General features: G+C 48.3%; 1 protein-coding gene across 5 annotated transcripts; it reads right to left on the reverse strand.

Moving 5' to 3' along the window:
• Window positions 1-1,044: 1,044 nt before the first annotated feature.
• On the reverse strand, window positions 1,045-27,151 carry FANCG (FA complementation group G). Of its 5 annotated transcripts, none has more exons than XM_088152895.1 (14): window positions 25,265-25,442; window positions 25,119-25,182; window positions 24,881-25,012; window positions 24,543-24,736; window positions 23,788-23,941; window positions 23,454-23,584; window positions 20,198-20,344; window positions 19,660-19,823; window positions 19,330-19,396; window positions 17,714-18,066; window positions 17,188-17,228; window positions 14,717-14,884; window positions 14,311-14,434; window positions 1,045-7,229 (listed from the first exon to the last, which is right to left on the reverse strand). In XM_088152895.1, exons 1-14 carry the CDS (start codon window positions 25,337-25,339, stop codon window positions 7,205-7,207), a joined length of 1,839 nt encoding a protein of 612 aa, XP_088009021.1. In that variant the 5' UTR covers window positions 25,340-25,442; the 3' UTR covers window positions 1,045-7,204. The 5 variants fall into 5 exon arrangements, with proteins under 5 accessions (XP_088009021.1, XP_088009024.1, XP_088009020.1 ...); XM_088152898.1 differs by lacking the exons at window positions 1,045-7,229; window positions 25,265-25,442 and adding exons at window positions 9,721-13,112; window positions 26,404-27,151; XM_088152894.1 differs by lacking the exon at window positions 1,045-7,229 and adding an exon at window positions 9,721-13,112 and having other exon boundaries at window positions 25,265-25,440.
• Window positions 27,152-27,273: the final 122 nt, after the last annotated feature.

The raw sequence follows: 27,273 nt of genomic DNA on the forward strand, positions 1-27,273 counted from the left end.
GAGGAGGCAGAAGCAAAAGCAGCGGGGGAGGAAGGTGGGTGACTGGGGAGCTCCCAGCACGAGCGCTGGTGGCGTAAGCTGAGCTCTGGCTCAGGCCTGGAGCCGGTGAGAAACTCTCCGCTGTAGTGAGTCGTAAGAATAGCGCAGACAGTCCCGAACAGCCCAAGCATGGCGGTTGCGGAGTAGGGTAAAGGAACAGCAAGAGAAATCTGGAGTGCCTTCCAGGAGACTTGCAGGGGAGCACGCACTGATAAAGCCGCGGTGCCCTCCACCAGGAAGACCTGGAGCCCATGAATGCTCAGTGGAGTATTGAATGCAAATGCCGTATCCCGTCCTCTACAAGATCAGGCATGGAGTCGGCAGTTCAGCTATGAAGCCTTGAGGCTGAAGGCAAAGGAAAGCAGGGCAACCTGATTGCTCTGGAGACAGAAGGTGGAGGGGAACAGGACGGGAAGTGAGAAAGATGGCCAAGTTGGAACACAACCAGCCCCACCTTCCCCGTACACAGCGCTAGGCAATGAGTGGGCATCCCAGATGAAATGCTAGGAAGGCCACCTGACGCTGATTGTCCTCAGAACTGATTGATGTACATATCATCAGCACAGCCAAGTTAAAAACCCTGATCATGAATCAAAACATCCAAAATTTCCCAGGGTAAGCAGCAATTCCCAAAGAACAGAGAGTCTATCAATTAAAAATTCCCAAATAACAAAATGTCCCTGATTACTGCTAAAACAACAGCAGGGTCTCCCTAGCAGAAGGATGGGATTCTACAGCTTGGAGCTAAAAGGCTGTCCGGGGGAATAGTCTTGGTTAAGTAGATAATTAACTTGAATTATGTATTAAGAACAGAAGGGACGGACAGATATGGCTGTGTGTATTAATGAGTCATCATTACATCAACTGGTTGCATAACAGGTTCTGTGTCATGCTTTGTCTACACATGGTCGAGTATTATATACAGTCCCTTATATAGCCACAATTGTAAACTATTGAACTAATCTACAGAAACATACGGATACCAAAATACTTTGGCATGGAAGTATTGATAATGTGCCATCAAGTCAGTGTCGAATCTTAGTAACCACATGGATTATAATGCACCCCTCGCCACAGTAATTAAGTCCATCCCCTTTGTTTTTTTTTACAATTTTATTAAAAGCTTTAAAAAGGAAGATACAAAGTAATACAAACTAATATAAAATAAGAGAAAAGAGAAAGAAATCAAACAAAGCTAAAAAGTAAAAGAGGGAAAAAAGGAAAAATAGAAAAGAAAAGATACAAAGAAATGGCTTCTAATCTTCTTTACGGTAGTTATAAGTACAATTATAAATTTATCTCTTTCTCTAAAGTTACAACAGGTCTCCTTTCTATAATCTATCCTGTTTAATCATCAAAACCATAAGTACATTTTTTTCTGTTTTCTGCAAAAAGTCTGTAAGGGGTTTCCAGTCAGCAATAAATGTAGATATTGTCTTTTCTCTAATAAAATAAGTTAATTTGGCCATCTCAGCAAGTTCCATCATCTTCAACCATTTCTCCACTGTAGGTAGTATGTATGTATGTATGTATGTATGTATGTATGTATGTATGGCCAAATCTTTCCATATTTGTGCATACAATAATTTCACTGCAGTTATATACAAAACCAAAGTTCCATTACTTTTTTCCAACTGTTTGTCCATCAGCCCCCCAAAAAAGACCTCTAGTCGCAATTGTATATTAATCTTTAAAATCCTCTGAATCAGTGTATGTATTTGAATCCAAAATTTTCTAGCTTTTTTACATGTCCACCAAGCATGATGAAATGTCCCTTCTTGTTTACATTCCCAGCATGTATTTGAAGTGCCTTTTCATGTTCTAGACAATTTCTTTGGTGACATATACCAATGAAACATCATTTTGTAAAAATGCTCTTTAACATTATAACATAGTGTAAATTTCAATCCTTTCAACCACATAATTTCCCATTGTTCCATCTGTATATTATAACCAAAAATTTTAGCCCACTTTATCATACATTCTTTCACTTGTTCTTCTTCTGTTACAAATTTCAGTAGAAGTTTATACATTTTAGCAATTATGTGTTTATCATTTGTATCTAATTCCAATTCAAACTCAGTCTTAACAATGTTCAAAACCATAAACTCTTTTCTCTAATTTAAATTTTTCTAACAATAAGAAAACCATTGGCAATTATGTCCCTCTGCCACCAGTTCTTCTCTTGATTTTATTTTGTATTCCCCCTGACAAAACTCTAGTATCTCACGATAAGTTAGCCATCTGTGTTTGCCTATTATTTCTCATCTATAAAATGCCTCTCGTGCTGAGGGCCACAAAGATGTTTTCCGACACAACCTGGATTTGTATCTGTTCCATATTCTCAATATGGCACCTCTAACGGGGGTTTTGAAATCCACATTAACCTTGACTTTGTCGCACCACAGATATTCACGCCACCCAAATCTCAGGTCATCTCCTCCTAACACCAAAAGCCTTCTGTTTCTCAGCAGCACCCACTCTTTCATCCAAACCCAGAGTAAGCTGCAAACTACAATTTCAAATCAGATAAACCCAACCCTCCTCTTTCCTTGGCATCTTGTAACACCTTATATTTAACTCATGTTTTTTCCCCTGCCACACAAATTTAGATATATCCTTTTGCCACTGTTTAAATGGTGCATCAGTTGTCAAAACAGATATTGTCTGAAACAAAAAAAATAATTCTAGGCAGGACATTCATTTTTATCACAGAAATTCTCCCCAGCAATGACAGCTGTAGTTTCTCCGATCTTAACATATTTTCTTTAACTTCGTTCCATGTCTTAACATAGTTATTTTGAAATAAGATACAATTCATATTTGTCATTGTGATTCCCAGATACTTTACATTCTTCTCGATCTTAAAACCTGTATTATTCATCAATTCTGTTTGATCTTCCATTTTGATGTTTTTTGTTAACATCTTCATCTTCTGTTTATTGATCTTAAAGCCTGCTAATGCACCAAGTTCTTTTAGTTTTTCCATTAATGTTTCAATTCCCTTTAAAGGATCTTCCAAAACCAACACCGAGTCATCTGCAAAAGCCTTAACATGTTTTTTTTTTTAATCTTTACCCCCACAATTCTCTCATCTTGTCCTATACCTCTGTTCAGAATTTCAAGAATCAAACGAGGGGAGACAGTGGGCATCCCTGTCTTGCTCCTTTTTAAGAAGTCCATCCACTTTGATACTGGGCATCCTCTTTTTCCTTCCATCTTTCCCAATATCAGAACCTTCTTCAGAAAGCTGGGTCTTTGCATAATGTGTCTGAAGCGGGATAATTTGAGCCTGGTTATTTGTGTCTTGGGTGAGAACTCTGGGTTGTTCAGTGATCCATTGTTTTCTTGGTTGTCCACGGTATTCTCCAACATCAAAGTTCAAAAGTGTCAGTACTCTTCCTATCCTGCTTCTTCAAAATCCCACTTTTGCTTCCATAAAGTATCACAGAGGATACCATTGCTTGTACTATTCCGACCTTCGTAGGTACAGACACATTGCAGCATCGGAATATCTTTTCCAAGGCCTTCACGGCTGCTCTACCGAGTGCTAGTCTGCAGTGTGTTTCTTGACTGCTTTTTCCTTTACTGTTGATGGTTGATCTTAAAAGGCAGAAGCCATCCACCACTTCAATATCTTCACTGTCAATTTTAAGGTTGGTTATTGTACCTGTTGTCATTAGTTTGGTCTTTATATTTAATTTTAGTCCCATTTTTTCACTGCACTCCTTGACTTTTATTAGTAGACTTTGCAGATCCTTTGAATTTCTGGCTGTTTGAGTGGTGTCATCAGCACAGCGGAGGTTATTGATGTTTCTTCCTCCAATTTTAAATCCACACTCATCTTCTTCCAGTCCAGCTTCCCTTAATATATATTCCGCATATAGGTTGAATAAATAAGGGAAGCGTATATAGCCTTGTACTCCTTTTCCAACCTGAAGCCAATCTGTTTTGCTATGTTCTGTCCATATTGTGGCTTCTTGACTTGTATATAGGTTTTGCATAAGAACAATGAAATATTAATGGATGTCTTAGACACTCCAATTTCCCTAACCCTATTTCTGGTCTCCTTATGGTCTTGAACAACCAAGAGTAAATTTTAACAACTTATAAATAATAATTGTAAGCTTCTTACTTTGTTGAGATTTTGTTAAATATTTTTTAAGGAAAAGGGTTCTGAAGCACAACGGCTACAGGCCCATCTCTAGATACTGAAAGGTGTTCTAACTGGAAATAAAGAGATAAATGAAAGTGGTATCATGCACCAGGGACAGGCTCAAATTTCATGTCTTCCAACTGTTCTTACAGCCGTGTGGAAACTCAGGGAGATAGTGGTGATCCGTATAGATGAGGGGAAACTGCTCCATCAAAGGAACACGCTGCACTCTTTAGCAAATCATGTTGCACCTCTTCAAATAGTAAAGAACATCATCTGCTCCTATTTTTATTAATTCTTTATTTAAATTTATTGGCCGCCCAGCTCCAGCGGACTCTGGGCAGCGTACAAAACTAGAGAAAACATAAAAAACATCTAAAAACACTGAATCACATAGACAGCTCAGTCTAAAATAATCTAATGGACAGCAAAAACAACAGAACAAAACGGGCCATGGAACAAATCACGAACATTGACCTCAGGCCCGGGACCAAAGCTGGGTTTTCAGAGCTTTCTAGAAGCCCAGGAGGGAGGGCACCGTCCTGATCTCTGGGGGGAGGCTGCTCCAAAGGGTGGGGGCCGCAACAGAGAAGGCACAATTTATTTATTTATTTAGCAAATTTATATAGCCACCCATCTCACAAAACTGACTCTGGGCAGCGTACAAACACAACAACAGTTAAAAGCAATATGATGATTTTAAAACACTGAAACATGAATACAAATAAAAATATAAGAAAACCAAAATTGCGGGAGAATAAGAGTTACCTAGCATAGTATAACTACCTTGCAGGCTCCCTGTGGGACCCCCAAGGTTGCTGGCAAAGCCACATTTTAAGGGCCTTCCAGAAGGCTAACATGGATGGGGCTAACCTCGCCTCGGGGAAGCGGGGGAGATGTTCCGGACGGCAGGAGCCACAGCAGAAAAGGCCCGCCGCCTGGATCCCATCCGATGGAACTCCCCAGCAGACGGGCCCCACAACATGCCTCTCCTGCTGAACCTGATGGGGCGGGTAGATGTGATTGGGAAGAGGCGGTCCCTCAGATAACCGGGTCCCATGCCTTTAAAGGTTGAAACCAGCACCTTGAATTGCACCTGGAAGCAGACTGGCAGCCAAGGCAGCTCACGGAGCAGAGGTATAACACGCGCCAACCTAGGGGTGCCCATAACTCTCTGCACAGCCGCACTCTGCATCAACTGAAGCTTCCAGGGGTTCTTCAAGGGCAGCCTCACGTAGAGCGTGTTACAGTAATCCACTGTGGAGGTGGCCAGGGCATGAGTAACTCTGCGTAGAGTCTCATGGTCCAGGAACGGGCGCAACTGGCGCACAGCGCAAAGCCGTGCAAAGGCCCTCCTAGCCACGACTGCCACCTGCTCCTTGAGCGGGGGTCATGAGTCTAGAGGAACTCTGGGGGAGTGCTACTCCATCCAGTACCAAAGGTGGTAAAGTTCCAGTTGGCCCCAAAGCCCACAGCCACTCAGCCTTGCCAGGGTTGAGCTGAAGCCTGTTGTTCCCCATCCGGGCCCCGCAGCCTCCAGGCACCGGGACAGGACATCAACAGCATTGCTTAGTTCACCGGGGAGGGCGTGGGGAGATATATACTGATGCTACCCCACCCATGGCAACGAATGATCCCACCCAGTGGCTTCGTGGAGAGAGTACCGGACCCTGTGGAACCCCACATAGTAGGGGCCGAGGGCAGGGCCTCTCGCCCCCAATCTACGCTGACTGAAACTGGCCAGGGAGGGAGGGAGGGAGGGGGAGAAGCAGGACAATACAGCGCCGCCCGCTCCCAACCCACGGAGCCGATCCAGAAGAACGCCACGGTTGACGGCATCGAAGGCCGCCGAGAGGTCAAGGCGACCCAGGACAGATGCGCTCCCCCATCCCGCTCCCGCCAGAGATCCTCCAACATGGCAATGCTGGAATCCTGACTGGAAGGGGCCAGATAACCCGCTTCACCCAGGGCCTGCAGAAGCTGCTGTGCAACCATAAATGTTAAATTTAAATCTTTTATGTTTTCCAGCATAAAGAGTGCTATTTTGAAATCTGAACCCCCTCATTGCTCATTGTCACGATCATAATGGTCAAGTTGGATCTGGCGAGATGTTGCACGTCCTTCCTGTCCGGTAGCTGATACTGAGAGAGGATAAATTCTGTATCCCCAGACAGTGGAGCCCTAAGGCCCTTCATTTTATAGAAGCCATAAATACTGCGTGCTGAATCCAAGATACATACAAGATACAAATAAGATACATCACGATATTAAGCCTGCATGTGGACAATTAAAACCTCCTTGTCTGACAGCGGAAGCTTTCTGGACAAACCAACAAGGGGAGAGTTTCCTCAAAAGAACCTCCAGATTCCTGAAAACGTATTTTAGGAAAATAAAGGAATATCATGGATGGTACAAATTACCTATGGCGAAACATTTGCTTTTAAAGCATTGAATTTATCATAAATAATCCATCTGAATGTAGCCTATTTAGCCAAATCGTTTGCTGTTTTTGAAAGCAGTGTTCAAATTCAATGTGATTGTTTTATTTTCTCTAACATCAGGATTTACAAAATGATGAGTATCTGTAACTCACTAAAACACACCAAAACAACATTCAAGTCTTCCATTTCTGAATCTGAAGTTGTGATTAGACCATCAGCCCACCATTAATTGCATGTGGAGATTATTCTGTCCCAAGAAATGGTTCCTCTTTCTACTGACACAAGCTAGTTTCTACAGCATGCAGGGTTTCCAGTTGCCTCCACAAGTCTCAAGCTCTGCAGGAGAAACAGCCAGGCCAGGGGGCTGAGCGTGGTCCCAAACTCAGCACTGACTCGGCTAACCAAGTCTGCTTGGCTAACCAGCTTATCCAACAAACCTGTTTCGGGAAGGTGCTGTGAGCAGGAGGACCCGGCTCCCCTGGAACCAGCGACTGATGTCATTTCTCCCCATTGTACCTGCCTCAGCCTGAATGATCTGATGCTGTTCTTGCCCCGTTGCGCTTTCTGGTTATCGCCAGGAAGCAGCAGGATACCTGCAGGGTAAAGATATGGGAGTCGGAAGCCATGCAAAAGGTGCCCTTTTCTTGGAAATTCCTCTGCAATGCAGGAAGAGGATTTTGCTGATGGCACCAGAGAGGGCAGTCAGGAGCCTCCTATCATTTGGGCACAGCTTCAGGACTGATGGCTGATTCCGCTGCTCCCGTGAGCAGATGGGGGAAGGGGGGGTCTTGCCGTTGCGTCAGCACCCCTGAGATGATACCGGGCCTATACGAAGGGGGTTAAGGAGGCGTGAGTCCAAGGCAGCTCTGAGCACTTTCAGGAGCTGATGACCAAATACTGTGCAAAGCAAGCTCTGGTGAGCTAAGGCATTCGCTCTTTAAAATGAGCAAAATTCAAATACATGTTAAGAAAGTCGCATAAACCCTTTACAGCAATGCTTCTCAGTTGGCGGCCACACACTATGAGCACCAGGAGTCCACTGGGGATATGGCAGTGCAAAAATAAACGCTACCACTAAGTCTCAGAAGCTGTCCTGGCAGGGCCCAGGGTAAGTCACCGAAACGTTGATCTTTAAAGCAGACCGTAAATGATTGCATAATAATGATGATAATAATAATGGATTAAATTTATATGCTGCCTGACTCCCACTCTGGGTGGTTTAGAGTTGTTAAAACATTTAAGAAACCAAGAACAACATGGAAAACAGAAAACACGGCACAAGACAGAGAGGCAAGGATGGCAGAGGGGAACGGGAGGGAAGGAAGGGGCGTCGAAGAACCAGGTTTTAAGGCCCTTCGAAATCCCAATATAAGAGAAGGATTCCTGCAAACATACACGTTCTCAGAAAATATGGGCTTCTGGTTTCTAGCAGGGAGGGACTTAAGATACAAAAGGCAAAGAATCACTGCTCAGAGGAAGATTGGAAGGAAGTAAGTCACCCATTAACTTTTTCAAGTGGTTAATGAGATGAAATCACCACTCCACCCACCCTTTGCGACAGTCATGCCGCTTGTGAAACCACCGCAGTTCCTCCAGGATTTCTGCCTAGAAAAAAATTATAATTGCTCCCATTAAGTCAAAATGAGATCACCAGAGAAGTGACTACAATTTGGCTGGGTTCACACTATGCACTTAATCCAATTACTAAATGAAGATATTTTCTGACCGTGCACAGTACAAAGGCTGACATGTGGCCTTGGACAACTCCCTTTGAGACTATCCCAAGGGAAACATTTTGGCTTCTACTTAATAGTGCTTCCATGGATAAGACTGCTCCATTTCACCATCTCTGTCTGAACGCTGGTCAGGCATGGCCAGAAAGGCAATTGGATTAACTCCATCCTTATAATGGAAGAGGCTCAACTGGGCTGTATTTTCACTCCCAGATTTGTTTCTTGTATTAAGATAATTTGGTGGGCTTATCGCCCCCCCCCCCCCGGCTTGCATTCTCCAGAAAGGGCAACATTCAGCCTGCCATGGTTGCTGTGCCACCCTTAGAGGCCCAGGGCAGCATTCAGCCAGGTCAGACTAGATGACCTGTGAGATCATTCCTAATTCTTTGATCCTATTATTTTTCCCTAACAAATGTAGGCCTGAAGCATCTTGTGTGTGCATTCTTCTAACAATTCTTGATGGTTAATTTTAGTATGCTGTATCCAGAATAATTTTTTTTCTACAAAAGTGTTTTTGTGCAAAGAGTTCATTACGGCAGCCAATAATGGAAACCCCAGCAAGCTCAACTTTGGGGGATTAATTTTTCAGTCCTCTACCCTGCACACCTGTAGGTCTTAGCACCAGGCCATTATCACTTTTGTTCTTTACTACAGGTGGAGTTTTCCCAGCTACTTTGCAGGTACTGATGCCAAAGTCCTCCCCCAGTTGTTACCCGCTATCCCGTAATAGATCCTGAAGTTCAGCCCAGCCGTTGAACACGTTCTCTAGCTTTTTATAGGGTCTTCTTGATGGGTCCAAATGGGCTCTCTTCTGCCCTCAAGATTCTCTTTTCCTTCCCCTGAACGGAGTGCCTGATCTACAGCTGTGCTCCTCAATCACAACCACTTTTAAGACATGCGGATGCCAACTCCCGGAACTCCCCAGCCAGCACCCGAGCTGCTGCCTTCGCCATGCCTCCTTGAAGCCACCCGCTTGATTTTGCTCCTTACAGGACAGCTACCAAGCAGGGGCCCAGTTTGACCTTTGCTTCAGGAGAGTGATTCCCACTATTATTTACCAGTTTTGGGAAAGCCTGCTCTCCGCTTCTGAAATGCATTAGGAATAAGAAACAGGCCCGCAAATTAAATTGTTTTTCTTTTCTGTATGTTTTGGGCTCAGTCTCTTTATAACTATGGCTTGATTTTCACCTTGTTTCAGTTTGCTTGGAGGGGACCTCTGTGTGCCCTTCCGGACCATCTCTGCTGCCTCCTTCTTCAATTTAGATGCAAAGTAACAAGGATTGTGGAGAAGGGCAGCAAGATAAGCAGCATCTGGATGCAGAAAAAGGGGATGTTTGCTTTTCCTGTCAGATCGGCTTGGCTTGCTGCTGGCTGGAATTTCCCCACAAATTATTTCACCAGGCAAGACGACAACCGAATACTTTCCATTTCTATTCTCTGAGTTCTCTGTTTTTTTCCAAGCAAGAGTCAGATTTAAAGAGATGAAACAGATGTTTTCCCCAACCCAACCCACCACTCCATGAAAGTGGCAGCAGCTGCACCATCTCTTTGCACCTATGAGCCTCTTGAGCATCACAGCCAATGGTGAGCAAGAGATGAGGGGAAGGGTCTCACCCTGCCTCTGTCCCTGCCTTGGCCCACTGTGGGTTAAATGGGTCTCTGTGTTTAAGAGACAAAAGGAACTTCCTGCTTCTCTTCTCTCCACTCTTGAACGTCAGCATTCATTGAGAACTGGCTTGGCTTCTGCATCCAAGATGGTATTATGAGCACTTTTCTTTCTCAACAGGCCACTGCTATTTACTTGGCATTCTTTTCGCACTTTAGCATCCTTTAGCAAGGGGTCCTGCTGAATTCAAATCTCCAACGAAGAATCCTCTAAATAATCCCTATCGGGGCCATCCTGAACCCCTCTGTAAGTACACCACTCTTCTAGGTAGACCGTCCCACTGCGTAACAGCTCTTACCACCAGGAAATTCTTAATATTTACAGAATTACAAAGTTGGAGGGTTCAAATGGATTTGGAAACCATGTTGTCAAATCCAGTACAGGAATTCACTAAAATAGCATCCCCACCAGATGACCATCAGCCTCTGCTCAGCATTCAGCAAAGGAAAGGCTCACGATCTCTTCCACGGTTAATTTTTAAAATGGGATTCAGGGAGGCCTGGGAAACTCTAGTCAAGTTAGGTTAATGTCTATACCAGATAAATGGGTAGAAATGGTAACCAAAGGAAAAGATCATTAAGCACATAGAGGAATGAACTTTTCTGGGAGAAAATCAGCATGGATTCTGCAGAAGAAAATCCTGCTTCGTCAACCTTTGGGATCTGGTGTATGAATGGAGTCGGCCCTCTTGATACTGCATTCTTGGAATGCCATCAAGCCTTTGACAAAGTTCCCCCCACCAGAGGCTCTTGAGAAAGTTTGTCTTGGAATAAGCTTCACTGTGGTTTATGGATTGCTATCTATATAAAGATGACCAAATTAATGACAACACAGAAAGCAACCAGCCTTAGAATTGACAATGAAGACACTGAAGTGGCGGGTGGCTTTTGCTTTTTAGGCTCAACCATCACCAGTAAAGGAGCAAGCAGTCAAGAAATATGCCAGAGACTAGCACTTGGCAGAGCAGCAGATATTCAAATGCCACATGCCTATGCCTACAAAGATCAGAATTGTGCAAGCCATGATGTTTCCTGCAATCCTCTATGGAAGCAGAAATTGGACTTCAAAGAAGATAGGTAAGTATTGACGCTTTCGAACGTTGAGGTTGAAGAAGACTCCCGAGAATACCATGGATAGCCAAGAACATAAAAAAATGGATCTTCCAACAAACCAATCCAGAGTTCTCCCTCAAGACACAAATGATCAAGGTTAAATTATATTTTGGACACATTATGCAAATAACCAGCTTCCATGAAAGGTCCATAATGCTGGGAAAGATGGAAGGGAAAAAAGGACAACCAGCAGATGAACTTGATTACAATGGCAGTGGCTACACCACTGGAAGACATCCTTCAGGTTGGAGTCAAACCATTCTGGAGGTTTATCTTAGGTGGTAAGAAAGAGTCAACACTGACTTGATCACATGTAATCAAAGACATACTGATGGCCAATAGCTTGAATGATTTTAAGAGGGTGTTGGAGAAATTCAATGAAAACAAGTATACAAAAATGGTTTGCCCTTTCTTCCTTCTAGGCATATGGGCTTCCTGCTGGCCCTTCCTTGCTGCCCAGGGTTTTTTTTACTTCCCAGTTTACCTTATAACCCTAGGATTCCTAGTCATTTTTCATCTAAGTATTACCTGGATTTAATCCTTAGCTTTTCCAAGATCAGTTAGATGCTGCCATCTGCTGCTTTTGCCAGGTTGTTGCTTAGAAAAAAGGAGACTGAGGAGATGTGATCAAAGTGTATAAATAGAAAATCATGCATTGCATGCAGAAAGCAGATAGGGAGAACATGGGATCACCCATGTAGCGAAATAAAAAGAAATTTAGGACAGATAAAAGCACTTCTTTACACATCATTACCATAAGGCATGGTGGCCACTGATTTGGATGACTTTAATAGTGGGTTAAATAAATCACAGAGGTCTATCAAGACCAATAATTTGGGAGACTTCAATGTTATCTCCAGGCTGGGGGCAGACTGCTCCCATATACTAGTTGCAGGCCTGGGGAGGGAAGAGGTGATTGCATCTCATGCTTACGTCCCCAGAGGTGTGGGGGGGGGGGCTGGGAGGAAAACAACTTTCAGATAGGCTTTGGCTGGATGTAAGGAGTGTGGTGCTTATGTTCCATTCACCGGTTACCAAGAGAGATGAGAAATCTGCTGGATCTCTACTCTCAATTTTCCAGCAAATACTGGGATAACTGAAGACTCTCATTACCACTACAGCCTGCCGTCCCGAGAGTTGATTTAGAAAGGAATTATCTGCATCCTCTGCCTGGGTGAAGGGGGCTACAGTCAGCTCTCACAACAGTATAATTTTGTTTCTAATTCCTTTTAATCTTTCCCAAATGGTCTCAGCAGCACTTCCATATTCAGGCATATTGTTTCTTTACATCCAAAACTCTGTTTTGCAATGTGCTGGGCCTTACTTCTTTAGAACAAGTCATTTTGGCTGAGCTCCACATTTCAATCATGACTCTCATCTCAGCAGATTTCCATGATACCTATGTGTAATTCCTCCTTATCCATACTCTGGCAACTGAAGTAGAGGCTCTCGAAACGATGGATGTTTCTCTTAACTGCTGCATGTTGAGGATTTCAAGAGACCTTTTCCTGCCTCCTCCATTACCGAGTGCAGCCATGTTCTCTGGACCTGTGCCTGGGTCTCTTATCCACTTCCAGATCCGTGTAAAGTCCTCCTGACTCATACAAGCAAGTTTCATGAGACAGAACTCTCTTGCAGATATTTACGTGGGAGCAAACAATGTAGGGCTTCTGCCACGCACACCCTCTCCTGCCATTAAAAAAAAGTCACATCTCCCACTCCCTGCCCCCAGGAACTCAAAACAGAAAGCTGCTTCTTCCCACAAGCAAAAATGAATTCTGGAGACCCACCCCATTTAGAAAGGGAGCTAAAAGGAAAGTTGGCAAGGGAAAAGAAGAGAAACCACTGCAGCGCTAAAGCGCCTGGCCGTTTTCCCTGAGATAGCTTTTTATATCGTTGGCAAAGGATTCCTTGTGAGGAAACTCCATCTGTTTCACACATGACTGCAGGTATAACGGGAAAGATCTGAAACACAGAACAGGGGGTGGGGGGAGGATAAAAGTAATCAGGCGGCTGTGAGGACCAGGGAAGCTCAGCACGCTTGTACCCCGTCTTCTGCTGCGCACGGCCCAAGCCTGAGAGAAGAGAATAAAGCCCTTTCTTCACGGGAGGTGGGGGGGCTCTTCCTTTCAGGATGCAGTCAGAACACGTGACAAAAACTTCTTCATCTCACAACACATAGAATCAACCACAGTTTCAACTGGGAAGCTGTTAACATCTTAGACCAAACTAAATCCAAAAATGCTAGGGAATTCCTGGAAGCTTGGCATTCAGACAAATCAGCCATCAGTAGACACAGAGAGATGAACCCCATTTTCGTACCGCTTAAAAGATACGTTTTGATGTCTAGGAAGGAAACCAACGGCCTAGAAGACACGCTCTCCAGCAGCTGTCACTCGGATAAACGGGAAGCAGCACCAGTTAAACAGGGAACAGGCAGTAAACCCTAATCAAGGAACCACCACCAAACCTGGCAGGGCAAACTGCTGCGTGTGAACAGGCAGCAAACCCCACATTCCCTCACACTGATGATGTTACCAAGCCTGGCCATGAGGCGCCTGCAGGAAAACGAGCAAGCTCAGGGAACACCAAGAACCCAACAGCTCAACCCTAAGCTATAGAGATTCTCTATTAGAATTAAGGCGGGGGGGGGGGGTGGCAGCACTAGGACTTTCCAAAGAGGGTCAGGGGTTTAGTGTAGTAGTGGTCAAGGTGCTGGCCTAGGCACCAAGAGACAGTGAGTTCCTGGCCTCCCTTAGGCGTGAAAGCCGGCTGGGTGACTTTGGGCCAGTTGCTCTCTCACAACTCAACCCACCTCACAGGACTGTTGTTGTGGGGGAAAGAGGAGGAGGAAGGAGTATTAGGTACGTTCGCTGTCTTGAGTTGAGTATACGTACGTAGAATAAAAATCTAATAATAAATAAATAAAGCATTTTTTTTCCATTGTTTCCTTGTCTGGGCCACCAGTCCCAACAGCAGAGAATCCTAGCAGAAATGAAGGGTTTGTTCTGCTTAGTCGCAGCCCAGAGCCAGAGCTAGACCAAAACTGGGTGCCATTTAGGTGGGGAGACAGAACATCTGGCTGGGACCTTCACACGTGGTGCTTGCCTACATTTGCCACCAGCAGGGACATCCAGGACAACGCTTAACCCAACGCACAGACCTTCCTGTGTCTTCCTCCATCGGGCCAGCATCTGAGTGGAGCTCTGGCCAGCGTGCAACTACCTCCTGCTTCCGGTCAAGTTTCCAGAGGGTGTGCAGTAAGTACAAGGTAGCTGTGCAGCTGTCTGTAAGACGAAAAGGAAGAGATGTGATCACAACCAACCTGTTTGCTAACAGTCTCACCTCATCCTCACGCCTACCTTGTCTATGGCCTTTTCCACCCTCCCTGTGCAAAAAGGGTCCATATCATCTTGCACTAATCCAAATTCTGGGGCCTTTACCAAGTCCCCCAGCATACGTACTGTACAAATGCCTAATCTGCGTAGTGTGTTCTGCTTGCCCACCCACACCAATATTGGCCAGGCTATGGCTAACATTTCAGTCCAGGAATTTCATGCTGGAGGTACCTGGAGAGATGTGCAAGCTGTACTGAAAATCCATCAAGGCTTCCTTGAACCTCCCCAGCTCCAGAAACCGTATCCCTCTTCCTGTCAAGGCCAGGAGTCTGATTTGGGAGAGCAGCTCTGCTTCGGGTAGGGCCATTTGCTCTTTCTCCTGTTCAGTTCTGCAGCTGCCTGGCAGACAAATAACACAACGATCCTCGCCTATGGACCCCCCAACTATGGGGGGGAACAATCAACCAAAACAAGGCCAATTCTTCAGTTTTGCACGGACAGCTAGCTCCCAAAGGAAGCCACACAACAGCAGAGCTCAGAAACAGGAACATATTGCCCAGGTGAAAAGGGCGGGAAGCAGAACCCTCTCGACTGCCTAGTTAGACCCTTCTTCACTTTGAGGGAGTCCACGTCTCCAGCCCTGGATAAGCGGCATCCTACGCCACGTGAGAAGGAACCAGCTGTCCGCTAGTCGGCAATCTGGTAGAACTAGTGTCCCTCGCTGAAAGAAGGGAAGCAAGGAAGAGTCAGGGGACTGTGCTGCGTGCTTTATACAGCCATGAAGGGTGGCTCACAAACAGAAGACATAAATGCATGACCTGCAGGCCGGCCAGTCTGACGCTGATACTGGGGAGGTTCCAAAGAGCAATCTGGAACCCTCATGACAATCAAGTGGTAATTTTCAAAAGTCAGCATGGATTTGTTAGGAATAAATTTTGTCAGACTAACTTCATCGCAGTTCTGATTGTGCAGCCCTTTGATACATTGCGGAAATGCTGTGGGCATAATGGAGCTTGACTTAACAACTGTTTGAGAAAGATCGGTCATCAATAGCTCATCAGATTGGAGAGAGGTATCAAGTGGAGGGTCACAAGGATTGCTCCTGGGTCCTCTACGCTTCAATATTTTAGTAACTTAGATGAAGTAGGGATTTATCAAATTTGCAGCTAACAAAAAATTAGGTGGGATAAGCTAATATCTGGATGACAGAAATAAAACTCAAAACAATCTTACCAGGTTAGAGCAAGATTTCCCAAACTTTATAAACTGGAGATTGTTTTTATCACTACCTTTTTATGGCCTGTTTCTTTGCTACTTTACCTATGTACAAAGAGACAAGCAGACTTTTTAAAAATATGTTAAGGATCAGTTCACCTGATCTGGTTGTAAATTCCAGAGGAAAGCTTTCTTCCTCCTCTCTGACAGGAAACCTAGTGAAATCATGGCTGTAGGGCTTTTTTTGTTTCCTCATTTTTTAAATTTATACAATTATTTATAGACCACCCATTGCCCAAAGGACTCAAACCAGTTTGCAGCACATACAATAAAAATGCAGCAATTAAAAACTATAGACAATGAACTAGTTAAGGCAGCCCAATACCGTCAGCATCCAAACACTCTGCAGAATAAAAGAGGTTTTTAACTGCCTAAAAATAGGCAGTTGGGGGTGCTCCTTATCTGGAGAGGAAGGTGTTCCAAAGGCAAAGCCAGGCCCCCAGAAGGGGGGTGCGTAATGGAAGGAAGGAACCATTCCACTGATTTCTGCTTTGGTCGGATCCCATCTTGGGTACCAAGTCTGATTCTGGGCATCAACTTTAAGAAGGATCCAGAGAAACTGGAACAGGTTCAGAGAAAGGCAACAAAGCTGAGGGGAGCTGAAATAAACCCCTTGAAGACAGACCGAAGGAGGTGGGCACGCTTAGCCTTGAGAAGATGAGATGGAGGAGGGACATGCCAACACCCTTCAGATACAGCCACCATTCAAACTTAGGATGGTGCTGAAGGAGTGGTAGCTATAACCAGTCCTCGGGGTTCTGGCTGTCGCAGAGTCTCCATGGTCACATGATCACAATTTCCGACGTTCCCTGCTGGCTTCCCGCAAGCAAAGTCAATGGGGAAGCCAGCAGGAAGTTGGAAGTCAGAGTCACATGAGGTCCTCGCTTAATGTCGGCAACTGGGACTGCCATCACTAAGCAGCACAGTCACATGACATCATGCTTTATGCCTGTGTTGCTTAGCGATGGCAATTCTGGTCTTAACTGCCACTGTAAACTGAGGAATACCTATACACGAAAAGGTATCAAACAGGAAAGCCAAGACATTTCCTCCATTTTCCCAGAGTGCCCAACACAGAACGTGAATTTAAGCAACGAGAAGGCAGATTCCAAGTCAGTGGTGGGAAAACCCCTTCCTAACAGCAGTTCAATAATGGAACCAGAGATGGAAGGTTGCCTATTTGGGTGGGCCCAAATGGGAGCTAGGCAGACATCTACCTGGAAGCTTTACTTTGGACTCTTATAATGAGCAGTGTGCGCATGTGTGCATGCATGTGCACTCACGGCCTGGATCACCTAAATCGGCCCCCTTCCAATCCCATGATTCAGATGAACAGAAGACCATTTCCCCTGGAAAGGGCATGTAGGAGCCCAGGAAACCGTGTAAAGGAGGAGGCAGAAACAGGCAATGAAGGTCTCTGTCCATACCTGTGCTGACCAAATGGACTCTCAGGAGATCATTAAGACACCTGTTGGGGAAGGATCAAAGCGCAATCATTTCTGTGCTGCTAGAAGAAGGGACAAAGGAGCAGAAAAACCTATTTTGCTGATGAAGCCCTAAGCTGCTACCCAGGAACGGGCTATGAGCTTCCTTTTGGCGTGGACAGAAAACCAGTGGATTTCTCCCCTCTTCTTTTTAAAATAGAATGTTCTACTTCTCAGAGCTTTCAAAAGGAGGTTAGAGGTTGGAATGAAACCTTCAGTATTCCCCCAGCTCTTAGCCATAAACAACGCGTGCAGAGCCAGCAGAAGCAAATGGAGGAAAGTGTATTCAAAATGTGGAACTTGGAACCTCTGTACGTGCCCTGATCCTTCAAGGCATGTGCCTGGATACTCAGTGTTCCTGACTCCGTGAAATGAGGCTGCTGTACCCAATCAGCCTCTCCCCTCTAGATCTCCCAGTGCAGAAGGGATCACTGACTGCTGGTCCCACATCGGATTCGAGTTCAGTTACCTGCTAAAGCTGCTTATGGCTTCCTTCGTTTCTTCCAGCCTGGCTCTTGCCCAGCCCTGTATCAAATGGGCAGCTGCTCGCCACAGGACACAGCGCAGGCTCTCTCGCTGCTGTTTCAGGATGATAGCAGGAGATTTTGCCAAGGAGGGTCTCTTCACCCCTGTGGCCTTCTCTTCGGAACTCAAGCCCAGCACGATGCGCAGCCTCGCTGGGATCAGTTTGCTTGTTCGGGAGACCACCTCCTCGCACACCATGATGGCTTCTTGGTGCCTGCCCGCCTCCTCCAGAGCAGAGGCCGCTTCCAGAAACACCTCTGGAGTCCTGGGCATGGTCAGCTCGCTACACTGAGACACCTGGAGAGAGGAAAAAGCCCCCCCACAAGTCTACTCAAAATGAGTCCTGCTCCAAGAAGCAGAATTCAGAGGGAGATGAGAACAGAGACAACTGCCTTCTCCTAAATCCGACCTGGTGCCCCACAGCCTGACCGGAAGATGGCAGAGATCACAGCGGAGGCAAAGCCCTTGACCTTCGCTGAGCTGCAGCCTCCCTCCGTTCCACGCTTCTTCAGCCCAGGCAACAAAAGGGCCACCAAGGAAGATTTGGGGAACGGGAAGAAGAGCTCAGCGGAAGCATCCATCTGGAATGTGGCTGTGGGATCATTGGGAAAGGAGCCAAGATGCCTCCCTGCGAATCCACAAGGCAGCTGGGTCTGCATCCTGGGTACCGGGGTGGCCGCCCAGCTCTGAGCAGATACAATCCGGGAGGTGGTGCAGAAGAGGGCAGGCAGCGCTAAGGAGGACCTGAGTGCTTTCAGTTGTGAGAGGAGCACCTCGGGCGATTAGAGGAAAAGAGAAACTGGCTGCAAGACTGTGAAAAGGAACAAGTCAAGGGCGCTCTTCCTCTCTCACACAGTGCTCCAGGTTACCAAACGAGGAGAGTCATTTCAGCAAAAGCAGCCCTGCACCCGACGCCTAAGCAGCAGGATTCATTTCTACCCCTGCGTTTTCTGCCAACAAACTCAGATAGCTTTTCGCTGCCTCTCCCCTTTCCAATCCAGAACCTACGCAACGCACGTCAGGTCTTGCCAGTCCGGGCAAGGGTTCTGTTTAAGAGCACAGGAATCCCCGGGAAGGAGAGTCAAACCCCCCCTTCAATGGGCAACATCTAGGCATGGGGAGTAATATGTGTTGCTTTATTATTTACTTATTACTAGGTGTATTTATATGTAATAATAACGCTGCCTGACCACACTTATCTTTTTTTGGAGACTTCAGAGGTCACGGACACATTTTTTAAATCACCCTACATGCGGGAAAACGTTCAGAAGGAGTCCGATAGCCCTTTTCTGACTAACACGTTTTATTAGAGGGCATCAACTGTGGCTCATGAGAACTTAGGCCTTTTCATAGAACTCGCTAGTCAGAAAAGGCACCGCCCAACTAACATGGCTCTCCTCCTGCAACGCCCACACATGGAAGAGGGGGACAGGATCACCTTGGGCGGTTTCGCTGGAGCGGCATTTTGCTAACCCGTTCAAACTCTATCCCCGTGAGGCATTCAAACAAATAGTCAGAACGAGGAAGGGTCTGTAGAGGAAACAGCTGCAAACCACGCACCTGGGGAAGAGGCCCTTCCTGCGAGAGAGCCAGAAGGTCCAGGTAATGTTCCGCTGCCGCAGCTGCCCTGCACAAAAGAGACAACCCACCCACAGACGTCACCTCCATGGCTGCAGCGCTTCAGCCCACGGGTCCCTGCTCCTCCCAGGCGTTCGTGGGCTGGGGCCAGTTTCCTCCCATCCGGCCTCCCAGGGCTACTGTTTCTCAGGTCATCTCAGACATGGAAGAAAAAGTTTTCTCTTGAGAAATTGGGGCCAGCCATTCCAGCCCAGCCCAACCTCAGGTGTCTGGGAGGAAGGAGCCGTGCTAAGCAGGAAGCAGGGCACTCACCTCTCCGCCTGCAGACATCTCTGCGCCAGCAGGTATTTCACTCCTGATGGGCAGCTTGGGACGAGGAAAGCAGCCGGACGGCATCCACGGGTAAGGAACTCTGTTCGGATGAGGAAAGGGGGGTCGTGGGACTCGGGGGTTACCCATGGAGGACCATCTAGAGCCTGGGAAGAGAAGAGGTGTGATGAAGGAAAAATGCAGGACTCTGCAGTGAGCTTGGGCCCTGCTCAGGTAAAGCGATATTATACTGCCAAACCCTGGCACGTTCCTACCGCCATTCTTGTTTCATCGATTTTATTATAAGAATGCAACATACGTCACCGGTTCTGGCAGACTCTGGGCACCTTGGAGCGTTAAAATGATAAAACACCCTACTAACGTTTGCGATAGCCTTCTTTGCTCTCCCCAGCCTGACCACGCGCACACCTCAAGCTTTCCGGGAAAGAGAGCAGAGCAGGCGGTTCTCCCCTCCCTGGGGAGAGAAGCCAGAGGGCCCACTGCTGGATCATACAGGCAGCCCAGCCCTCTTTCGACACACCTGATAAAGCAGCAGCAGGGCATCCAGCTCAGCCTCCAAGAGCCCCAGTTGATGGTACAACAGAGCTGCTTGGTACAAGGCTGGGAGGAAGGTGAAGTCCACCTCCAGTGCTCGTTTCAGATGCTGCAGTGCTGTTTGTGGCTTGCCCTGGAGATCCAAAAGATGCACATCAGTCTATTCACAGAGAGGACTACATTGATCTGAGAACTGAAGATCTGCTTCTCAATGCAGAGCACCTACACTACTTGGGTTCAGTAACACATTAGGCTGGGATAAAATGGGCTTGGCAGTCAGTGTCTCAGAATGCTGAATGTTTTGAATGTTTTGAGCTCGAAAGATTTCTGGAGAGATCGCACCGAACTGTTCTGAACTCAGTTGGGCCATAGCCAAGGGTTCCAGGATCTCTGTAGAAACACTCCAAGAACAAGGAACAAACAGGAAGAACTAGAAGCTTTAATGGGGGAAGGCCAGTGCAGTTCAGCTATTTCTTATTGTGGGACCATGCTCACAAGTGGAACACATGGATTGAAGGGCACAACTTATTCGGAAAGAAGAGGTGAGACAAAAGGGCAGGAGGAGGGCACTATGTGGGGAAAGGGCATGTGCGTATTGCGACCCAGGAATTGGACCAGGACATCTGGCCAAGAGCATCTGGCCAAGAATAAAAGGGAGGGGACACAACATGTATTACAAACCACCAATCCAGAAAATGCCCTCTTGGATCAGATCACACAGAGGCGAGACATAGTAATAAAGGGAGATCTGAACCACCCAGACATCTGTTGCAAGGTCCCAATAATTCCTGAGATCTTGTTAGCAGTTTCAATTTCCAGAAGGTTGTTGAAAAGACAAGGGGATCACCATTCCTTGATCTGTCCTTGACTAACAGGGAACATCTGGGTGAAAAGGTAAAAGCAGCGGGAACCCTACATATCTTACAGTTCAGAATTTTTCTTCAGAAAGAGAAACTGGAGCACAGCTACAACGCACGCTAGTTTTCAGGACAGCCAATTTCAACAAGCTCAAAAAAAGTACTGAGATAACATGGAAATAAATCTTGGGTCAAGCAAAATGCAGATGCACTGTGAATTTCTCAAGTACAAGATACTGGAGATACAATCACATACCATTCCAGTTGGAATAAAAAGGGGCTGCACAGCAAACGCTCGAAAGAACTAAGAGTTGACATGTGTAAAGCTGCACTGGCAGGAAGCTAATATCTGCAGAAAGAAAGTCAGAAAGGCTGAAGTGTGAAAGGAACTGAGGCTTGTGAGCGAAGCTAAAAGCAACCAAAAAGGTTCGTGGATATGACAGTAAAAAGGAAAAAAAGAGAAGGGCGGGCAGGCAGGAAGGTTACCGGTGACAGGGAGAGGACAGAGGTCCCCCATCCTTGCTCTGATCTTCTCCCCAAAGGGGAACTGAGTTCAAACGGATCTAACAATTGCCACAACGAGGGACCGGCAGCCCAAGGAAAGAACAAGACGGTTGGAGAGTGCCAGGCTACCGTGAACAGGACTAATTACATTCAAGAGTCCCGAAGGAGCCTGCGTGTGAGGGCATGTGGGAACGGCCTCGGGAGACCTGGTAAGAGGCGGCTCAGTCCGCAGGTGGGGGAAAAGCACGGGAAGCTTTTCAGAAGGGGCCCCCCCAGTCCTGCAAGATTCTGTTTAACGTGACCTTACGATAAAGACAGTGCTGACGCTCCTGGCTGCGCTTCTCGTCTGGACTACCTCGAAGGGCTAATATCATGGATATAATCCTGGAGCCTGAGTGGTGGTATAGAGGCATGGTTCCACACAGCTGGAGGAGGGCAAATATTGCTCCCATTTTCAAAAAGGAAGAAAAGGCGGACCTAGGTAATTACCGACCAGTCAGCTTCATAGCAATCCTGGGCAAAACTCTTGACCGGATTATTAAGCAGCGTGTGAGCATTTAGAAAAGCAAAACATCACTTGACAGCAGCCATTGAAAACACATTGCGTGCCGAACTAAGTTGATGTGTTTTCATAGTGCGACCAGCTGGTGTTGTGGTGGACATACTATGACTTCAGCAAAGCGTTTGATAAAATATCCATGAAATCCTAAAGAAAAAAAGGCAAAGCGTGAAACCATTAGATGCGTAGAGAGCTGGTGGAACAGTTATAGCCAATAAGTGCGTATGAATGGCTCCAGATGAAGGCGGAAGGAGAAGCCAAATGGCATATTTGCAGGGTTTGATTCCAGGCCCTGTACTGTTCAAAATATTTATATCGTTCTCTGTGCGTCTAATAGTTTCACATTTCGCCTTTTGGATATTTTATCAAATGCTTTGGAAGTGGACAACTCAAAGAAACGGGGAGATCGTAAGCTGGTATAATGACAAAAACTAGCAATATGAACTTCAGTGTAGACAAAGTTCTAGACTTGGACAGGATAAAGGCCGTTTACGCCTTGAGTTGAGAGATGCCAGATGGGTCACCAGTCATACAAAAAGGATCTGGTGTCTTGGTGGATGAAAAGCTGAACACAAGCCAACAGAGCGGTACAGCAAATCGATCCTCAGCTTCTCAAGAAGCGTGGGTTTTTTAAAAGTACTTTTTAATCTATTTATTGTTTTTTAACTTTTAACACCCAGAATCACTGGGATAAAAGGAGATGGGTGGCTAATAAATTGAGTAAATAACATAAATAAAACAGCATCAGCGTCAGGAGAAGTTGTTCTCCTCCATTCTATGTGGGTCAGGCTACACCTAGCATACTGCATCCAGTCCTGGGCGCATTTCAAGGAGGACACTGACAAACTGGACCATGTCCAGAAAAGGGCAACAAGATTGTAAGAAGCCTAGAAGGAGAAACTTGCTGCATGAAGATCTCTTGGAAGCACTGGGGTCTGTTTAGCAGGGAGAGACAATAACTGTCTTCGAAGATCTGAAGGGCCGTCATGCAGAAAACAGGCCAAACTTTTTCAGAAGATGGAACAAGAAGCAGTGGCTTTATATTACGAGGGAGCCAATTTGACTGGCCATCAGGAAAATTATTCTAACTGCAAGAGCTGTTCAGCAGTGTCACAGACCACCTTGGAAAATGCTACTTCTGCTGGAAGTACCCTGGATGGACACCTGTCAGGGATGGTGTAGCAATGAATTCTTGCACTGGGCAAGGGGGTTGCTCTAGCTGATCTCCAAGGTCCCTTCCAATCCTTATATATGATGATCCTCTTGTCTAGATTTGTTTTCATTTTACACACATTTCTGTAGAGCACATAATATAACCTTACTATTTTCTGGTTGCAGCTTCCCATTAAGGTAAAGATTTGGGCAAGGACCCGCTTAGAACATAGCCCAGATGCAGCTGCTTGGAGGAAGGTAAGGGCACCATGGAAGTTGTCAGCTTCCAGCTCCTGAACACCTGGAATAGGTAAACAGACGTCAAAGTCTAATTTGATTTAATTTAATGTGCTGTCGTACACTGAGATCTCTGTCTCGCTTAATTCAAAGAGAACTACTCTGCCTCTGAAATCTATGGAAGTGCTACTGGCAAAAGGAATGGTAAGGGCAAAGGTGAAGGTTCAAAGGGCAAAGCCTGCAGAGAAAGGGGGACCTCACACTTGCCTTGCAAGAAGGCAGCTGAAGTCCAGAGAATCTCTTTCAAATCTGTGATGGTTTGTACCACCAAGGGATCAGACTCTCCCATTTCACGTGGATGCCACATCTGTAGCAGTGAAAGGAGCTCACTGTCACAACCAACACAAGGAGACTCTGGGATCTGAAATCAAAAGAGCAAAGAATTCCAAGTCAAGAGTGCCAGGGCAGAGGAAGATTTATCAACCACCCCAAACAGTCCCGCTGAGCTGTGAAGATGGTGAGAGAGGAAGAGAGACAGAGAGCAATGCCCATCACAAATTATGATCAATTAGCTTACTCTGACGAGCGGAACCACAGAAGCATGGAATGAGAGAGGGGCCCCGTTATTTTTCTCGTCCTTCTCGGCATGCCCTCTTACCTGCTGCTCTCTCTGTCCCTTCCTACGGCAGATACTAGGAAAAGGACAGCGTGCTTTTGCCAGAGACCCAAGCTGACTGTTCCTAAGGGCTTTTGCTATGAGGCTAGGAAGGCAAAGGCTGCAGAACCACCACCACCACCACCACGCTTTATCGCCCACGCCCATCGGTGGCAGTGACAGGGAAGGCCACGGGGCATCGGGACTCGGCCCGCCTCGCCCCTCCGCTCAGCTGCCATCCAGGGCCGGCGAGGCCACCCTTCTCGGGAACGCTCCTCCAGCGTAAAGCTCCCACCATCCCGGCCTCCCCGGAGCAAAGGCAGCCCCAGCGAGGGAGGCTTGGGCAGAGGCGGCCCGCGGCCCTCACCTGGGCGTCGGTAAGGAGCCGCCAGAGCCGCCCGGCTCTCTCCAGCTGCCCGGCGGCCAGCCACGAGGCCCCCTGCAGAGCGGCCAGCCGATGCAAAGGCGCCCGCAGCTCCTCGGGCGCGTCGCGCTGCAGCACGCTCGGCCAGAGACGCGCGGGGTCGAGTCCCTCGTCGGGCGCGGCGCACGCCTCCAGCACTGCCGGGGAGCGGAGGGGCGTCGGCATGGCCTGGCCTGGCCTCCTCCCAGGCGGGGGCCGAAGCGCCCCCGACCCGGCCCCGCCCGCCCCCGAGGGCCGCAGCCCCAGCCCCAGCCCCAGCCCCAGCCGGCCCTCCCGCTTACCGCGCCGGAGCCCCCGCTCGATCCAGGCCGAGGCGCGCTGCGCGCAGCCGCCGGACGGGCGCATCTCGAAGGGCAGGGCGTTGCAGAGGACGGCCAGCTCCAGGGGCAGGCTCGGCAGCGCGGCGGGCAGCCCTGCGGAGGCGGACAGCGGAGCGCTTCGAGGAGGCTCCCGGGACCCCGGCCCCGCAGCCCCGCGCGGCGCCCCCTCCCCGCGGCCCCCGGCCCCCCTTGCCGCTACCTTGAATCCTCCGCAGCAGCTCCGCGAAACCGAGGCGGGATCCCGGGCCGGGAGGGCGCGTCCCCTGCGAGAAAAGCACGAGAGCGCGCCTTAGCCCCGCCAAGGCCCCCCCCCCGCCGCCGCCGCCGCCGCCCCCCGCCGCGCACCTTCCGCCAGCGCCGCGCCAGCCGGTCGTTCTCCGCCCGCCACAGGGCCCAGCACCCGTCACCGCCGCCCGCCATCCCGCCGCAGGGCGCACGCTCCTGCCGCGCCGCTCGATTGGCCGGGCCCCTCCGTCGCCGTGGCAACCGCCGCCGGCGCCAAACTCAAGTCCCGCGCGCCGCCTCCGAGGCCGCAGCCAATGAGCAGCAGGCAGGCGGCCACGTGGCTCCCCTCCTCGCTGGCGGGAAGGCGCCCCGCCCCCTTCCGGGCAGGCCCGCGACCCCGGCCGACCCTCCCTCCCCGGCGGGGCCGAAGCGCGGGCGCCGCGGGCCTCCCGAGGGCGTGTCGGGAAGCCCCCTGGGCCTGGTCGGGCTGCCGAAGGAGGGCCCGCTGCCCCTCGCCCCGGCTCTGGCTCCAGCGGGAGGAGCCGCCCGGCCTTAGAGAAGCTCACCAGGAGGGAGGGCGCCGAGCCCCCGAGAAAGCCGAGCCCTCCGGCGGCCCCCAGAGCGGCAGGTGCAGTTCGCCCGGGGACCCCGGAGGCAGCGCCCGAGCAGAGCCGAAAAGCCGCCCTCGCCCGGCTGGGCTGCCCCGCGAGGCCCGCCTCTGCCCGGGCGCCCTCTGCGGCTGGGCGCCAGGAATGGCCGCGGGAGGCCCTCTTCTGGGGGGCGGGCTAAAGCGAAGGCCCGGACCGGCCAACCGAAGGGCGGTGAGGCTGGGAAGAAAACGTCGCTGGTCTGAGGCGGGCGGGCGGCCGTATAAGCGGAGTAAATGGAAAGGAGAGAACGCGGAGCGAGGGGGCAGGAGCGCCCCCCCCCCGTTCGTCTGCCCGCGACAGACGCAGCGCGAGACCACCCTTAAAACGCTCCGGGATTAGGCGGTGGCCTCTTCGTAGGCACCTAATGAGCAACCTTCGTAGTGAATTTTGTTAATTTGTATTAAAAATTAGTAATTTATGGTCTCTAAACCATTATGCTCGTTTCTGTGTCTCATCCATCCTGTAACCCCCCACCCCCCAAATATTGAGCCTAGAAATATATCTGGCTTTTTCTGCGAGCTAAGCCTGCAGGACAATGCAGTTTTGCGATCACAACACGATGAGGACAGTTTCTAGCGTTCAACAATCCCAGCGCTTCCTCGTGCTCACCAAGTTCAATATCCGAGTCCTGAATCCCCTCTAAGAGGACTACTAGCATCCTTTTCATGGCAGCCATTGCAAAAACAGAGGCTGGCTGGACAAAGCTTCCCCTGCACAGGCACAAGGCAGCAAGTCACTGCAGCAACCCCGCAGCGCGATTTCAGACACGGGCACAGTTCAGAACTTCTACTGATCCCTTCCCGTGAATATCCTGCATCTTCCAAAGAGCATCCTGCCGTTTCCATTCTGGCTGTAGGTCGAAGGAGGAGAACTAGCAACAGAGCGTAATCTGAACTGCCCTTCTCACCACAAAAAAAAATCCAGAAGGAAGAATGAACAGATGGAGGGACAAGAGTTACAAAGTGTGCCAGCTCAGAGGTGGGAAAGTGACAGGTTCTTGGGATGGGATGACATGGGAGAATGTCCACAGCAAGGTATGAGAGATTCTGAGTCTGGGTGTGCTACAGACTCAGGCCAATCACAGCCAAAAATGTTGTCCCCGTGCTTATCCAAGCCAAGATCACAGGCCTTCTTTCTAGCAGCCCGTGTCAGTGGATCTAGGGAGGGGGAAGCTGAAATCCATCCAGAGATACTCAGGTGCACGGAACATAATGTTCCACAAGACTAAGTGAGGGGCTAGAGCAGCTGTTCTGCGTGGAAACAGTACAGCACCCCCAACCAGAAGGCTAGGGCAGCAGGGAATGGCAATCCTGGGGCAGAGAGGCCCACACTCTGACTCAGCACATGGCAGCCCCTGATGTTTCTTCGCTGAACCAAAAGGTCAGGCAAGGGAGGTGCCAGGGCCCCCTACAGGTCTGTGACCCCCAGCTGAGGCAGGGAGAGGTGGTTCCTTTTAGCTTTCTCAAGCTCGTGTGAGCA

Source organism: Python bivittatus, unplaced genomic scaffold (assembly GCF_059951505.1).
Source record: "Python bivittatus isolate LINGU-HERP-01145 unplaced genomic scaffold, Pbiv_v1 ctg000570_np1212, whole genome shotgun sequence".
Taxonomy (NCBI): Eukaryota; Metazoa; Chordata; class Lepidosauria; order Squamata; family Pythonidae; genus Python; species Python bivittatus.

What these genes read in the sequence shown, in the direction of transcription:
- FANCG (XM_088152894.1), bottom strand. Translation starts at nt 25,339, where the DNA reads ATGGCGGGCGGCGGTGACGGGTGCTGGGCCCTGTGGCGGGCGGAGAAC. An exon ending in AGGAAGGGCCTCTTCCCCAG is followed by an intron (nt 18,067 to 19,329) that starts GTGCGTGGTTTG and finishes TCCTCTCTCCAG; the next exon opens with GTGTCTCAGTGTAGCGAGCT. An exon ending in AGTCCATTTGGTCAGCACAG is followed by an intron (nt 14,885 to 17,187) that starts GTATGGACAGAG and finishes TTTGTCTGCCAG; the next exon opens with GCAGCTGCAGAACTGAACAG.